The 18089-nt window shown below is 40.4% G+C and overlaps 1 protein-coding gene across 4 annotated transcripts in view; it reads right to left on the bottom strand.

Annotated features, from left to right (window-relative positions):
- DPP6 (dipeptidyl peptidase like 6) overlaps positions 1 to 18089 on the bottom strand; it is a 1860394-nt gene that overhangs the window by 12452 nt on the left and 1829853 nt on the right. For all 4 annotated transcript variants that reach the window (XM_077491167.1, XM_077491164.1, XM_077491165.1 and 1 more), the window contains exons 22-25: positions 4244 to 4346; positions 2310 to 2368; positions 615 to 687; positions 406 to 479 (exon numbers count right to left, since the gene is read on the bottom strand). In XM_077491167.1, the coding sequence (XP_077347293.1) occupies positions 406 to 479; positions 615 to 687; positions 2310 to 2368; positions 4244 to 4346 (309 nt within the window). The remainder of the gene's footprint in view (positions 1 to 405; positions 480 to 614; positions 688 to 2309; positions 2369 to 4243; positions 4347 to 18089) is intronic.

Genomic DNA, 18089 nt, shown 5'->3' on the forward strand with positions numbered 1-18089 from the left:
AATAATCAAAATACAGAAGAGCAAGCCAGTGAAATACTTACATTCAGTGGATTGTTCCATTTATATCTCAAACTGAGTTTGATTTACTAAAACCGGAGTATGCAAAATCGCGTACAGGTCTGCATAGTAACCAATCAGCTTCCAGTTATTTTTTAGATAAAGCTTAATTGAACAAACTGAAGTTAGGAGCTGATTGGCTACCATGCACAGCTGCACCAGATTTTTCACTTTGCAGTTTTAGTAAATCAGGCCCTGTGTACTAACTGAAAAGAAAGCCTGTAGTTTCCTTCAATAAGAAAAGCCAATCTTTCAACAGAACAGGGATATAGCATGTCTGCTCATGTCAGTGAAATTGGCCAGGAAATAAGCTCTATAAACAGCTCAGGAAGGAAGGAAGACACTCACCAGTAAGGAATAATTGGCTTTGGCTTTCACTAAATTCGTTATAAGTTCCGCAGTGTGTTGGAAGTGGATTTTTTCTGTAAAATAAGATTAGTATCAGTAAAGAGGACAAATTAATTAAAGCACATTTTCTAACTGCTCAGCGAGGAGCATCTGTATAATAGCTTCTTATCATTATGGAATAGATTAAGGATTAATAAAGCATTACTTACCATCTGCAGTGGCATGGATAATCAAAAATTTAGCTTTATTCGATAAGGACTCACGAACGGTTATTTTGGCCAACTGTGGAAATACAGATTAAAAGAGACTATCTTTAGTAAAAAGAAGAGAAAATTGGCTTTACAGAAATGACTGATAAGCTACAACAGAAAGTCACGCAGGCCCTCTGATTTAAATGGAACAAAGGATATATATTTCAGACAAATTGAATAGCGTCCTATTTTAGCTGGGTGGCTGCAAGCAAAAATCCTGCTTTTATTTTATTGCTGAGAAATACTAGATAATTTGGGCTGTAACCAATTATTCCATTTGATACTGTTTTTAATTAAAGTATATCTAAACCCAAGCACCCAAATTTAATATATTGCTGCCTAACAGTTCTTAGATGTGGTGACTCCATTAGTTGCTCTTTTCAGGGATTTTTTCCTTTATTTTCACAGTGGTGATCATGTCAGTAACACATTTCCTGTCCTATGGTGTCAAGGTTCACTTACTGTACTGTTTCTATAAAGGAGCAGCATTGTCACCCTAGATGGATTTCCTGATTTAGAGTAAAAACACTTTGACTTCTCCATAACATGGGGGGGGGGGGGGGGGAGATGTTCTGTAGTTCACAGAAGGCTTCTGGGAAAACTGTTTGTGAGATTTCAGCTCAGTGCACAGGAGGTTTACGAAAATGTGCTTAGGCTCAAAAAAGAAAACAAATGTAGCCACCACAAGTAAAGGCTGATGAGCTATGATATATTCATTTTTTGATCCTGTGTTTAGATATATTGTACTTTAACCACCAACCATTCTCTCTCTCTGGGACAACATCATATGACGTTGTCCCACTCTTGCCACATTCGCACGGTGATCTGTAGCACGGTGTGACCCTGAGACACGCCGCATTCCCTGATCTTGGTAAAGAGCTGATGATATGGCTTTTTACCCATGTGATCAGCTTTGTCCAATCACAGCTGATTCCATGTAAACAAAGAAGTGCCGGTTATCGGCTTTCCTCTCCTCACACTGACAGTGTGAGAAGAGAGGAGAGCTGATCAGCAGCATTTTCTCATAGGGGACCTGCACAGATAATTAAGGCACTGATCATCAGTGCTCTGATGATCAGTGCAGCCCCAACAGTGTCCAGCAGTGATGGCAATCAGTGCCGCCTATCCATGCCTATAGGTGCCACATATCAGTGCCCATCAGTGCTGCATATTAGTGTCTCCTCATCAATGTCCTTCAGGTCTGTCTCATCAGTGCCACCTCATCAGTGCCCATCAGTGCAGCCTCATCAGCACACATCAGTGGAGGAGAAAAACGTTATTTTTATTTATTTATTTTTGTGTTTTTTATCGCTTTTTTAGAACAAAACAAAAAACTCAGTGTCTATCTCAAGAAAATTGTAAGAAATTTAATTTTGGTACAGCGTTGCAATTGTCATTCCAAGTGTGACACCGCTGAAAGCTGATAATTGGCCTGGGCAGGAAGGGGGTGAAAGTGCCCTGTATTGAATTTGTTAAGCAGAATTTTATTTGGGGTAAATATATCAAGTAAACTATCAATGTATTATGTTGATATTCTTCTTCTGAGTATAAGATGTAACAATACCAGTGATAAAACTTTTTTTTTTTTTTTTTTTATGAGCAGCAATTTTTTTTCTTATGATTGCAAAAAAAAAGATACTTTTATTTACGTACCTCATATGCTCCATTATCAATAGTATGTAACCCCAGGTATCTCTCGGAAAAGGCAGAGGCTGAAAGAGATAGTGTGCAATGATTTATGAGATTATAAAAATATAGTACAATCACACAACATTCCTATAAACTGCAGTCCCAGATAAGGTAAGCTTACCTCTACAGTGTGAATAAGAGAACTTACAAAAACCAAGCAGGGAATCTAAAAATACTACAATGGGTTGTGATACATTTGCTTTTAAAATGTATCTTGAAACTATATGAGTTCATAGACTTATATGCTGCATACATTTTTAATATTTGCCACATTGCCAAATATTTGAAAAATAAACATTCAATGCAAGGTGCTTCAATGACACCCTTTCTGCAGAGTAAGCTGAAATTCCTAAAAGAAAAGCCCAACACTAGCTTGTTACTTGTTAGCTGCTGCAGTTTGATTCATTATTGTTGTGTTGAGAACATTGAAGTCTAAACTACTGATGTGGTTCACAGATATGTGCTCTGTTGTGGTGTGCTAATGCTTGTGCGTGGAGTCCTGCTTCAGTATGCATGGCATTCATTATGAATGGGCTGTTAATGAACTGAATGCAGCACATAACTATGCATGGAATTGTGTTAAAATATGTTGGCTTTGGCTGCTACTGTACAATATATTTGAGTGCCATTCATAATGAACATCAATGAAATTCACTGCAACTGGCCAGATACGATGACAGGCTTTGCGGTAATGCAAATTAAATTCGATTACAGAGGACCACTGAATAAAGCAATTTTTGCAGTCAGGTGGTTCTCTTTTTTCAGTTTGTACGTGAAACTCAATACAGTAATCAGTTTGGTCACCCACAGACATGAGGTGTAGAGCTTGGAAAACGATCATATGAAAATGGCTTTGCACAACACCTAGCCAGACTGATGCTGGAGAAGGATTTCAGAGATGTTCTCTTCTGAGAAAAGGCAGGATCCAGGGATGATACACAAATACATATGATTGGCTAATAATAGTGTGCATAATTATGCAATTATTTATTTAAAAAAACTATTGTTCAGAATTCATCTTCTGAGATCCATCTGCCTATAACCATCTTCATACTTTGAACAAAAAAACAAAAAAAAAAATGATACAAATCACTTGGATGAAAATCTTTTTATGTACTGGGTAAAATAAAATAAACAGAACTAATTTCCTAGAGTATTTCCAGGCTAGTGTATAATGACCCAAAGAAGAATATGACTGCAAGAACAGTCTTCAAAGAAGAACTAAAAAGATTAAAGGGAATGTGTAGGGGTTTCTCTTAATTTTTTTATTTTTGCTGTAACATTTTTGAAATTTTTATTTTTTACATTTTGTTTTAGTCAGGTAAATGTGAATACTTTTATATAAATTTCACATTTACCATGTGTAGCCAGCAGGTGATTAGTGCTAGTCTGATACTCAAGCTGATTTCAGAGGTAGATAGAATCCTCTCACCATCGCTCCATTAACACATGAATCCAAGGAGGAAAGACTTGCAAATCCATATGGCAGGAGTTTAATTTAAAATATTGTAGAATACTCACATTTCAGCAGATATAGAAGTGCATAACAGAATATACCTTGTAGACAGCAAGACAAGACGCAGTGGCATAAACAGGACTAGGACCCTATCCTATGACCCTTTGCTACTATATTTATGTGGAAGTTGATTATCCCCCTGATCGGATCAAAGTTTATCTGGTGACAAGTGGAGTGGCGATTTTATACCAGGTGTTTGACACCACTGCCTGTATAGACCCATTTTCTATTATGTGTACCCACTTCTCCTATAGCTTTCTCTTATGCTCATATGGTGTGTTGTAACTTTCTCCTATGCTCATATGGTGTGTTGTAACTTTCTACTATGCTCATGTGGTGTGTTGTATTAAACAAAGCATCTCAGTATATAGTACACACTCACCATATAGTTTAAAATCTGTTATTGGAGAGAGTGAAGCACCACACGTGAAAAGGTCATCTGCCGTTAATGTGATAAGACGTGAGCTCAAGTATCCTCCATATCCCTAAATAATAAAAAGAGAGGTTAACATAAACAACACATTTTCACAATAACTACAAGAAAAGCAAGTCAGTCCTTCAAATAGAGATTAAATACTTTGCTCTTAACTAGAGAGATTTTTTGTTGCTGGAAAAGCAAAAATAACAATCTGGGGTGGTGTTCTCAGTTATATTAGACAGTTAGTTTGTTGCCCAAATGAGACCCAAATGAGCAGACAATAATAGAATTAACATTGTTTGGGGGGTCAGCACACTCTAAAACACATTTATAGGTGACAGGTGGGGGACTGAGTCAGCACCTGGCTTCTTGTGTCTCTTGAGAATCCATACCTCCCAACATTTTAAGATGGGAATGGGGGACACCTACTAGCAAAAGTATGTTGGCATAGGATAGGTGTATGTTGACCCCTGCCATGCCCCCTTAAAGGAGAATTAACTAAAACAAAAAAGATTAGTTAAATTCACAAGGGCTTCTTTTTACCACTACCGTTCCTTTATATTGGCATTTAAAATTTACAAATGCAGCAATTTAGAAATTGGATGAAAAGTTTAGCACTGGGAAACACTTTTTGAAAGACATATAGTGCATTTTATATACAACTATATACATCAGACCAAAATGAGGGACAAATAAGGAGGAAAGAGGGACAGAGGGATATTGTTCCAAATCAGGGACAGTCCCTCCAAATCAGGGACAGTTGGGAGCTATGGAGAATCCAATGGTGCAGTCTATCTTCATGGACTTCAGCTTGGAGATTCACTCGTGCTTTATATTATGTGTACCCACTTCTCCTATTGCTTTCTCCTTAATAAACAAGTCAATGTGAAGAGAGACCCCCCCCTTTGCAGTTAACAAATCAGGTGTGAAGACAGAATACTAAAGCGAAATTTAACGCATAAAGCTAGATACATAGCTGGATACACGTAAGGAAGCTGTTTAAGCTAAGATTTATACAACTTTGTCAGACTTGACTATTTTTGTCCTGACTCTTCTCTGCTGCAATTAAGCATTACTGTATGGTCACCTTCCAGCTCCCAGCCTGTGGGTGGACAATAAAGCAGCAGGTTATCAAGATCATCTACTTTCTTCTTTTTTTGCTCCTCGTTAGCATGTATAGTATAAATGCAGCCCACCTGATCCCTTCCCTCTTCCCCTTCTTTTGTACAGGGCTTTACAAGAGACTGATACCAAACCAAATTCACATATATATAGTAGTTGAATTTAAAATATATATATTTTTCATTAATACATGATGGTATTCATTTTCTGAGCTTGGAGATTGGGTTTAACTCTGCAGCATTTTCCAAAAACATTTTCCAAAAAGTGAAATATCAGCTTTGGATAGACTAAGCCATTAATAAGACATAACAGGGTTGATTTACTGAAACTAGGGAGTGCAAAATCTGGTGCAGCGCTGCATACAAACCAACCAGCTTCCAGTTTTTTTAAATCAAAGCTCAATTGAACTAAATACCTTAATTTCCTAAATACCTCCATTCTTTTGGGACAGTGAACTGCATATGTGATATGTAAAACTCTGTGTGCATATATATTTCTGACACCGCAAAACATGTTGGCATGCATCTTTTGTTGACACTCTGTGTGTATACATACAATTGTTTTTATGTAAATGTAGGGGTGTACCTATTTAGGCCCCCCCGTTTTCTTTCTTTTTTTTTTCTATATGTATATATGTCTTTCCCCCTTTTTTTATTATAGAATAAACTAACATTTCAATTAATTATATCCATCAAAGCAGTGGAACCCAGTGCAGTACTCAGCGAATAACAATAGCAGTGGGCATGTACCACCTTGCTCTTTATTCTTCTACAAAGAACAAGGAGGGGGTCAAGGCTACTTAAGGCTACTGGAGATTTTGAAAGTTGTTTGTTATTTCCTCCTAAGAATTCAGGAATGGCTGATAAGCATAATAATGTGAATTATTCCATAGTACCCACTCAGATTTTAGCTTTCTAAAGTCCATAATTAATCGAAAAGTAGAATAGCATTGTTGATTAATCCATGAACTTAAACTCCACAGATTTTATACGAAGCAGATTAAAAAAAGGCCCCACAATCCTATCACAGACAGCTGAAACTTAGATAATTGAATTTAAATTATGCACCCACCCAGAGCACTTTTATTGTCCTATATTTTTTGTAGCTATTCAGTTTCTTTAGGTTAAAAAGATGTGATAAATGGTCAGTGGAAGAGCAAGCAACATAACCCTTAAAATTAGCTTTCCTCTCCTCATTCTGAACTGCCTTTCCACAGTTTCAAACATTAAAATACAGGCCGTCTAGGAAAGATTATTTATACATTCTAACTGCCACCCTTTACCGGTCTCATCTGCACCTTTTGTTAATTTCCCTTGTAAACTGCTAAATAAACAACCTACAATTACCCTTTTCATCTCCATTGTTCAAAATACTACTCTCACTAATCTCCTTCTGTTAATTTATTTTACAACTTGGTACGCTAAAATCCTTTTCACATCTATTTCCTTCAGATTATTAAAACAGATTGGATTTGTAGTATCAATAATTTTATCTTTATTACACTATAAGTGCTCTCAACAACTCATAATGACAACAAATTGTTCACTGAACACCCTAGCTCCGACAGGGTACCAAACCTGTAAATTCCAGTATAATGCACTCGCTTTCTGTAATTTAAATTAGAATTTCTGTTTCCATTGTTGTGTTCTCAAGTGCCAAACAGCCTGATGTTGGCCATATGTTAGACACACACATTAAAACCATTTATTACAATCAAATTTTTTATGCTGGCCATAGACCGTCAGATGCATCTGCCTGTCCTTAAAAGACCGAAAGCTTAAAGCAGAATAAAACACACTGGGGTGGACTTACTAAAGGCAAATAGACAGTGAACTCTGCAAGTGTAGTTGCTCCAGAGTTTAGTAAATAAGGTGAAATTGCACTTTGGAAAGAATAGCCAATCACATGCAAGTAAAATTGAAAAAAAAAACAGCACTTTTGCTTGCACATGATTGGATGATAAAAATCAACAGTGCTTCTTCTCCTTTACTAAGCTCTGGAGCAACTGAACTGCACTTGCAAAGTGCACGTCCTACTTGCCTTTAGTAAATCCGACTCATTGATTTAACTGTTTCCCCAAAACAGTCATATTCAAGGTATGCCAGGAATGATAACTGTCACAATTGTTTGTGTTCTTAACCACTTCCCACCCGGCCAATGCACATATACGGCCGGGTGGGAGCCGTCTACTTCTGATAGGACGTTCAGGAACGTCCATCAGAAGGAGCGGGATCGCACGTGCGCGTGCCCGCGCAGTGGCGCGATCCCGATGCGTCCGTGTCACCCGGACACGGCGCATCTCAGATAGGCAGGAGGGCTCTCTGATTGGCCCTCCTGATCACATGACGGCTGTGTCCAATCACGGCCGTCATGTGATGTAAACAAACAGCCGGTTGCTAGGGAATCGGCTCCTCCTCTCCTCACACAAAAGTCATCGCTGAGGAGAGGAGAGCAGATCGCTGCAGTCGGCTGATGATCAGTGAGTATGAGCTGTTTTTTACAGCTTTTTACTCACTGATCACCAGTCTAGTGTAATACACAACACACCACACAGTATAAACACAGTCCCCACATATGTCCCCAAAACACACATGTCCCCAAAACATACATGTCCCCAAATAATAAAAACACATGTCCCTAATAATAAAAACATGTCCCCCACATATGTCCCACTAAAATCACATGTTCCAATGATTATCTGCACACATATATACGTGATCACCTGCACACATATGTACATGATCATTTGCGTACATATGTCCGTGATCACACAAACCAATTATTATACACTTAACGGAATTTTTTTTACCAAAAACATGTAGCAGAATACATTTTGGCTTAAATTTATGACAAAATTTGATTTTATTGGATTTCTTTTAAAATAGAAAAAAGAAAATATAGTTTTTTTTCCAAATTTACGCTTTTTTGCGCTTATATCGCAAAAAATAAAAAACGGAGTCGTGAATAAATACCACCAAAATAAAGCTCTATTTGTGCGAACAAAATGATAAAAATTTAATTTGGGTACAGTGTAGCATGACCGCGCAATTGTCACTGAAAGCGCTAGAGCGATGAAAGCTGAAAATTGGGCTGGGAAGGAAGGGGGCGAAAGTGCCCTGTATTGAAGTGGTTAACTGAACTGTCAAGCCATCACATGGCTGGTCTCATAGCTGACCACATGTGCAGCCCCATGGCACCTGCAGGTCTAACAGAGGGGTATGATGGCAGCTTGCTGTGCTGTAACGAATATGAGTGTTTCGTCACGCTTTAAAGAGACATAACATATATATATATATATATATATATATATATATATATATTATTTTTTTTTAAGTAACAAACATGTCATACTTACCTGCCTGCTCTGCGCAATGGTTTTGAACAGAGCAGCCCCGATCCTCCTCTTTTGGGATCCTCGACAGCACTCCTGGCTCCTCCTGCCTTCGCGTACTCCCCCAGCAAGCCATGCTCAAATGAAATACATACTGTGTACAGCAGTTGTTACCTGCCAAAGATTGTGTACTTCTGCCAATCCAGTCCTGCGTTTTACACAGCTCTGCCACACAACACACAATCTGGCACCACAAGAATTTTTTCTTGGCTGCAATTAAACAACACTTACAGGTCTTGTCCCTCCCCAGTCTGTGACTGGACAGTGAAAGCTAATCTCTATGTCACTCTGCACTTTCCTCCTATAAGAATTCCCCTTGCTATCACATAAGCACCGCAGTATTGTGCTGCTCCTTAATCTCTCAGTCTGAGATTTTCTGCATAGAGACAAAATGAGGCTGATGTGAAAAAATTTAATTTAATAAGATATTAACAAAAACAAAGCTGCATTAATTTGTGTACTGTATATCTGCATGGAGTTTGCTTCAAAGTGTATGTGATTCAATTTTTTTTTGTTTTTTGTTTTGGATAGAATAGGGAAGGGATAAAACCTGTGCTAGGGTATTTTTTATTTTTTTGCACCACTGGGGTAGTTTGCCTTTCACTTTCTTTTTTAGTGACAATGGTCACAAGTACAAACAGAGTGTATTTTATGTTGTGTTACAAAAGAGGCGTTGACTTTGCAAAAGCTTAACACGAGCACGTCTCTATTCTCTATGAAAGAGGCTTTCTTTTTTCTATTTAAAACTTCATTAAATAGAGCTTTTTTATCTGCTTTGAGTTTACATTTCACTGACATTGTAACAATATATTAAAGCGGAGGTCCACCCTAAAGTGGACCTTCCGCTCATTGGAATCCTCCCCCCTCCGGCACCACAATTGGCACCTTTCAGGGGGGAGGGGAGTGCAGTTACCTGGATAATCCAGGTAACTGCACCCACTTCCGGGATAGCTCTCTGCGGAAAGGGGCGTATATCTACGCCCCTTTCCGAAAGTCCCCTGCTGCCTGCTGGGAAACACACAGATCCCAGAGGCAGCGGGTCCATCCGTATTGCACAGCGCGACTCGCGCATGCGCAATAGGGAACCGGGAAATGAAGCCGAAAGGCTCCACTTCCTGATTCCCATACCCAAGATGGCGGCGGCAGCACCCGAGAGACGATCGAGAGATCAGCTTCGGGTGCCGACATCGCGGGCACGCTGGGCAGGTAAGTGTCCTTATTTTAAAAGTCAGCAGCTGCTGTATTTGTAGCTGCTGGCTTTTAAAAAAAAAAAAAAAAACGGCGGACTCCCGCTTTAAAATCAGTGTTTATTTGTATGTATCAACAGTTTTACTCTAAGGCTCCATTCACATCTCTGTGTGCCGAATCGCAGGCACAATAGTGGAGAATCGTGGGACACCCTTGTGTTCCTGGTGCGTTGCCCATCAATTTCAATAGCTCCTCGAATGCGGCATGATTTTCCTGCGATTCTTTGGGTGGCAATCGCAGTAAAAACATGCAAACAGAATCATGGGACGCCTATCACCTCAAAAAAAGCACATGAGCCTCTTTTGGTGCAATGGGCGTCCCGTGATTCTATTTGCACGATTTTACCACAATTGTCGCCCCCCCCCCCCCCCCCAATACGCCTCAATGGGAATGAAGCCTGAGAGTGCAAATAGAAAGGCAAGGTACAATTCTGCTTAACAAAAGAATGTATCTCACCACTATGCCATTTGGGACTGATGGGATATAGTACATGTATAGGCCATGGCATGCCAACACTCACACATATGTAGCACAGCATTGATACGTTGAGTTCTTATGCTTGTACTGTATTGCCTGGGTTTGGCATGGTGAGCAGTGCCTAAATAACAGGGTGGTAAGATACTTTTTATTTGAGCACCGATGAGCACATACATATCATTCATCATATTTTGCTCTAAAAGGATTATATGAACTCAGATAACAAGGGTCTGGGAGAATAGTGCTAATATTTATAGGACCATGGACATGTCAATGTTACATCATCTGCTTTATATTACAATATATAATAGTGTTTATATGTTCAAAGAAGCACTGATGTTTGCAAGTAACATTTTCAGTTGAAGTCCCCATTCCCACCTAGAGGGGGCCTAGCCAGGCAATTTAGAGGCATTTTTTATGCAGGTTTATATGCACATTTTCACACATTTGTATGTGCAACTTGTAGTACAGAAGCAAAATTGTGCATTTTTGACCACACAGACTTTTGAACAGATGTCCCTGAAAAGCACGCATCAATGTGTCTTTCAATAATTCTTTAGGTACTTCTTATTAAAGTCTATAGGGCCAAAAAAAAACTGACTCTGCCCCAAAAAAGCTCATGTACTCTTTCAAGCCTCATGCAACAAATGACACAATGCTCAGGTGTAAAAAGGCTCATTAAGAATAATAGAACTTGTCATCTTGTCACTGTAGCACTTTGGGAATAGTGCAACATAATACTCAGGTGTGAATGAAGTTTAAGGGCCAGGCCACTCAAAAATTATACCTCAGTTTTTGGTAGATGCTGGCCAATTTTTTTTTCCCCCCATTTTTACCTTTAGAATAAATAGATAAGAATTAGCCCTTGTACACACGGTCGGACATTCCGACAACAAAATCCGTCGGATTTTGTCCGAAACTAGTGTTGCAAACACACGGTCGGACAAAGTTGTCGGAAAATCCGATCGTTCGGAGCGTGATGACATTTTTTCGTTAAGACGGGACTACGTTCAGGCTAGTAGCCAATAGCTTTGGTCTAGGAATTTGATCTGAGCATGCGTGGCACTTTATCCGATTGGAATTCTCTACAAACGATCAGACAAAGTCTGCTCGGATCATGTTGTCGGAAAATTTTATAGCCCAGCTCTAAAACTTTGTCGGTCGGATATTCCGACGGAAACAGTCGGATGGAGCGCACACATGGTCGGATTATCCGACAACACGGTCCGATCGGACATTTTCCGTCGGAATTTCCGACCGTGTGTACAAGGGCTTAGAGTTTCTGTTAATTTTAAAATGCTCTCTGGGTCCTTTGAGTTTCTTGTGTCAGATATTATCTGCTATCTTTGTCTTTCTGTCCCTTTCCTGTTCTGCCTGGCACTTGTCACCTGGACAGGAAGCACAGGACATTTCTCTCTTGTGGCAACAGATGACTATAAAATCCTGACAGTTGTTCTGAACATTCCTCACCTATCAAGGACAGAAGATGGGGAAATTTGCCCTCACTCCTGTTCTTTGTTAAAAGCAAGGAAGTAAAGACACATCTCCCAAATGGGGGACAAATACTCTAAGCTTTTCTGATTCTATCTAAAAAAAAAAGTTTGGGTTGTATTTGGGCTTTAAATCACCCAACGGTTACACTTATTTCTGACATATCAATAACAAGTGGGTTCCACTCCATCTGCTGAAGGAGTGGAAACACTGAAAGGTGGATGAGAACATCAAACATTCCAAGGGCGGAGAGAATAGATTTATGAAATATGGCTGGCACCTGGAGATGCAATAAACTGGTAAATGACTCAATCCACCCGACAACACTTATAGCTGCAGAGTCATTTCTCAGTCTACGGAACCTTTCTTTACCAGATAGACTGTAAAGACTGTGCAGTACAAGTATATTTATTTATGTATTTATTATAGGTATTTTTATAGTGCCAGCAATTTAAGTAGTGCTTTACATATATGTTGAACATTCACGTCAGCCCCTGCCCTCAAGCAGGTTACAATCTAAGGTCCCTAACTTACATTTTTGCATACACATGAAAGGGCCAATTTAAACAGGATCCAATTAACCTACTAGATAACTTCTAGAAAGTGTCTTAAAGCAGAACTAGGGACAGACAAAGATTACATAAATATCCCCTAGATGCTTTACACCAGTGCTATTAAATAATCTGTAGATGCTTTTTGAAATATATTTTCTTAGTACCATTTTCCATGCTTTGTTACTGGCAACCTACTTTCACCTATGGCTGCATATGTATTAATGCCTAAAATGCTGATGGCAATACATCTTGCTCTTTTGACCGACCATGTGTATGCTCCATCGGACAATTGTTGTCGGACTTTCTGCCAACAAATGTTGGATAGCAGGTTCTCAAATTTTCGTCGGACAAAAGCCCAAAGTACAAACATGCATTCTCGGAAGCAGAAGCGGTTGGTCTTGTAAACTAGCATTTGTAATGGAGAATTAACATTCGTGACGTGGCAAATTATGAAATCTCCAAATGCAGCGCATAATTCTCTTCTTCTCTAATGGGATAATAATGAAGCTGCTTTGCTGGTGATACTGATGGAGTTATTGCAAACTAATTTTCAAAGGCTTTTTTTTCTAGTAGTATCAAGAATAATATTATGTTTTTTTTAATTTTATTTGGGCAAGTTACCACAACACCATTATCCTGTAGTTTTTAAGATCAAAGATACAACTATCTTGTCAGTTTGACATTGTATTTTTTTAAATGTAACTGCCTACTCCCAAACTGTCATTCGAAGTAAAACATATAGCCAAGCAGTGGCGGAACTACCGCCATAGCAACACATGCGGGCGCTATGGGGCCCGCAGTCAAGTGGGGCCCGGTGAGGATAGGCTCCGTGGCTCCGCGGGAGATAGCGGGTGAGAGCGGGCTGTCCGCGGGTGGTCCGCGGGCGGCCCGCGGCTCCGCGGGTGGTCCGCGGGTAGTCCGCGGGTGGTCCGCGGGCGGCCGCGGGTGGTCCGCGGGCGGCCCGCGGGTAGTCAGCGGCTCCGCGGGTGGTCCGCGAGCGGCTCCGCGGGTGATAGTGGGACTGGGAGGCAGATGAGAGTGGGCATGAGTGGGCTGGCCAATCAGGGAGCTGACGGGCGGGGGAGCATAGAGATGACATCATCTCTCGCTGCCCTCTCATCCCTGTAGTGCAGTTCCCCCTCACTGTGCAGGCAGCCAGGAAGCAGAGAGATGACATTATCTCTCTGCTGCCTGACTGATAATCTGCTGCCTAACTCTGTGACACAGCAGGAAAGTGGCAGAGCAAGTGACAATCCATAATGTGTGGCAGGCGACGTGGCAAGTGACAACCCGGGACGTGGCAAGTGACAATCCGTAACGTGTGGCAGGTGACATGGCAAGTGACAATCCATAATGTGTGGCAGGCGACGTGGCAAGTGACAACCCGGGACGTGGCAAGTGACAATCCGTAACGTGTGGCAGGTGACATGGCAAGTGACAACCTGGATGTGGCAAGTGACAATCCGTAACATGTGGCAGGTGATGTGGCAAGTGAAAATCCATGACATGGCAAATGACAATCCATAATGTGTGGCAGGCAACGTGGCAAGTGACAACCAGGGACGTGGCAAGTGACAATCCGTAACGTGTGGCAGGTGACATGGCAAGGGACAACCTGGATGTGGCAAGTGACAATCCGTAACATGTGGCAGGTGACGTGGCAAGTGAAAATCCGTGACATGACAAGTGACAATCCGTAATGTGTGGCAGGTGGCGTGGCAAGTGACAACCCGGGACGTGCAAGTGACAATCCATAATGTGTGGCAAGTGACAATCTAGGATGTGGTAAGTGACAATCTGTAATGTGTGGCAATCTAGGACGTGGCAAGTGACAATCCGTAATGTGTGGCAGGTGACGTGGCAAGTGACAACCTGGATGTGGCAAGTGACAATCCGTAACATGTGGCAGGTGACGTGGCAAGTGAAAATCCGTGACAAGACAAGTGACAATCCGTAATGTGTGGCAGGTGACATGGCAAGTGACAATCCGTAATGTGTGGCAGGTGACGTGGCAAGTGACAACCCGAGACGTGGCAAGTGACAATCTAGGACATGGCAAGTGACAATCCGTAATGTGTGGCAGGTAACGTGGCAAGTGACAATCCGGGACGTGGCAAGTGGACAATCCGCAACATGTGGCAGGTGACATTCTGCAAAGTGTGACAAGTGACAATCTGCATCTGGTGGCAGGCGACGTGGCAAGTGGACAATCCGCAATGTGTAGCAGGTGATGTGACAAGTGACAATCCTTAATGTGTGGCAAGTGACAATCCAGGACGTGGCAAGTGACAATCCATAATGTGTGGCAAGTGACGTGGCAAGTGACAATCCAGGACGTGGCAAGTGACAATCCATAATGTGTGGCAAGTGACGTGGCAAGTGACAATCCAGGACGTGGCAAGTGACAATCCATAATGTGTGGCAAGTGACAATCCAGGATGTGGCAAGTGACAATCCATAATGTGTGGCAGGTGACTTGGCAAGTGACAATCTGGGATGTGGCAAGTGGACAATCCGCAACATGTGGTAGGTGACATTCCGCAACGTTTGACAAGTTACAATCTGCATCTGGTGGCAGGCGATGATGGCAAGTGACACGCTCAGGGATCCCACTGATTTTGCATTATGGTGAGTTGAACTATTTCATTTTATATAACAGAACAGAAATTGGTTAAAAGGCCTGGAGGTCTGCAATGTGTTCCCTTCAGGGGCTGCATACAGTATACTGCATACTTTGTTGTTCAAAATTTATATAAGCTGTTGCCTGGGTACTGTGCCACATGGGTGTGGTAGTCTGTTGTTTAATAGCATTAGTTCATTTTTTTTTGGTGGGGGGGGGGCCCATACAACATTTTGCTATGGGGCCCTGTGATCTCTAGTTACGCCCCTGTAGCCAAGTATTATTCTACACAATTTTTGTTATTGTGCATTAACCTCCCTAGCGGTAATCCCGAGTCTGGCTTGTGTTGGGAATTTACTAGCAGGAGCGGTAACCCCGAGCCAGACTCGGGATCGCATCGCTGGATGCAGGGGAGGACACAGTGAGACTTACTTACCTTGTCCCCTGGATCCAGCGATGTCCCCCGCGCTGTGTGATCGAGCTGTCCTCCGCTCGATTCACAGTGCCGAATGCCGCCGAGCTCCGTTCCCTGCGACGTTACGATGCACGGGAGCGGAGAACGGCGGCAAATTCAAAAAAGTAAAAAGACACAAAACACACACAGCACTGTAATCATACAGATTACAGTACTGCATTAAAAATTACACACCCCCTTTGTCCCTAGTGGTCTGTGCAGTGCCCTGCATGCACTTTTATATTATAAATACTGTTTTTTCTGCCTGGAATTTGGAGATTGTCCATAGTAACCAAAAAGTGTCCCTTTTTCAGTGTTTTAGGATTTGATTACATTATTGAATAATTTTTATTATTCTTTATTATATTATAAACTTTATCATACCAGGGATGTCTGCTAGACTCTGGTTTGAAGAGATTTAAGAGAGTTATTCCTAAGAATTACAGGACTACAAAATAAAACGCCAGATTTCCATGCAAAATAATTGTACCGCTTTCAGCACCTAATTCCAGACTGAATCATACCGCCAGGGAGGTTAAAAAAAGAAAACAAAAAAAATTAGACATGCTATCTGCCAATAGAACTTAACCAAAAGGTGAATTCTATGCTTTCAAAAATATAGAAAATATACAAAATCAAATCATTATTCAACCAAAAAAATTATGTCAAAGGCCAATAATAAATAACACGTTATCACCTCCGATTCTGGTTCTGAGCTAAGATGGCTCCTTAGGCGTCTGCGGCCAGGGACTTAGCCCGAGGCGTGGTTGCTTATCTGTGTATATATTACGGTGCACCAGAACGCCACGTGTGCCCCGTGATGACGTCCTATTGATGATGAAACGCGCAGGGAGGAGGAGCTTGTTATGCTGGATACATTTGTTTTTTATGTAAGTGCACATTTTTAAATACTAGAGAATTGAAGTATAAAAAGATTTTATGCTATGTGAGTTTATTTTCATTTTGGGAATTTGGCTGCATTTTTCACTCACTGTGGATCAATATGTGGGAGTTCTGGTATACCATTGGAATGCACGTACGGCATATATATATATATAAAAAAATATAATTTATTTACAGAATTGTTTGCACTTTAGTAATTTGATCAATATAAAGCACTTTATGTCACTTTTTGCACTTTGTATTTTTAGAGCACTTTTTGCATAATTTGGACGTAAGTTTAATTTTCAATGTTATTATGGTAATTTTTGCACTATATTATACTGGTTAGTGCTGTCATGTTTTAGCGCAGCTCCTTTTGATACTTATTTGCACAGGGAAGCTGGAGCTGCGAATCACATGACCGGACTGGAGAAGACTAAAAATAGGTACACACTTTTTTTTTTTTTTTTTACACAAGTTAGGCAGCACAGGTAGTAGGATGATTTTCTAAGACTAGTTAGTGCTAGGCTACTTTAAACAGGAGTTTAAAAAATCTCCTGTGAAACAAATGATAGTCAGCAGCTCCAAAAACTGTAGCTGTGGACTTTTTAAAAGAACAGCCTGTCCCACGATCCAGCGGTGTGCTCACCCCAGCCAGTTTCACCTGCTGTCTTCTTTCCTCAGTGCCGGCATCTCAACTATGGGCACTTGGCATATCAAAAATATATTAATAGTATAGGCAAGGGACTTTTAAAGCGCAGCTTTTTTTGGTAAAAAAATAACATTTATTCAAAGTATGATAAAATTGAACAATGTTCAGTCTATATTATAACAAACCACAATAAAATACATTTGTATAAAACCAGTCAATCGATATTTGCAATGATTGTATATAGTAGTCTTTACAGCTCAATGCATTTCTTGGACAAGGTCCTCTTCATCAGGACCTATCAATATAGACTTTCTATAAGTGGCATCTAGATAGAATGACAAACTTTTAATATGGACCCCTATGGGTGGTATATGTGTGTGTGTGTGTGTGTGTGTGTGTGTGTATCTGGGCCCTTGCATCTCCATCCCTGTGGGAATATCACTATAAAATGCTAAATTAAATATTGTTATAATATTATGTTATAATACGATTATTAAACATTTGTCATTCTATCTAGATGGCATTTATAGAAAGTCTATATCGATATCTCCTGATGAAGAGGACCTTGTCTGAGAAACAAATTGAGCTGTAACTGACTACTATATGCAATCATTGCAAATATCGATTGACTGGTTTTATACAATTAAATTTTATTGTGGTTTGTTATAATATAGACTGCATGTTGTTTAATTTTATCATACTTTGAATAAATGTTATTTTTTATCAGAAAATGCTGTGCCTTAAAAGTCCTATGCCTATACTATTAATATAGTTTTGATACATCAAATTTAGGGATGTGCTACAGAAATTTAATTATTTGTTTGATCGGATTATGGGCACCTGGCTGTGACAGCTTGCGGCTTCACAGACGGGTGTCCACTGCGCATTAGGGAGAAGCGCTGCGCATTATGAATGGTGG

This window comes from Lithobates pipiens, unplaced genomic scaffold, assembly GCF_037356315.1.
Source record: "Lithobates pipiens isolate NorthernLeopardFrog02 unplaced genomic scaffold, aLitPip1_a1.2 Scaffold_19, whole genome shotgun sequence".
Taxonomy (NCBI): domain Eukaryota; kingdom Metazoa; phylum Chordata; class Amphibia; order Anura; family Ranidae; genus Lithobates; species Lithobates pipiens.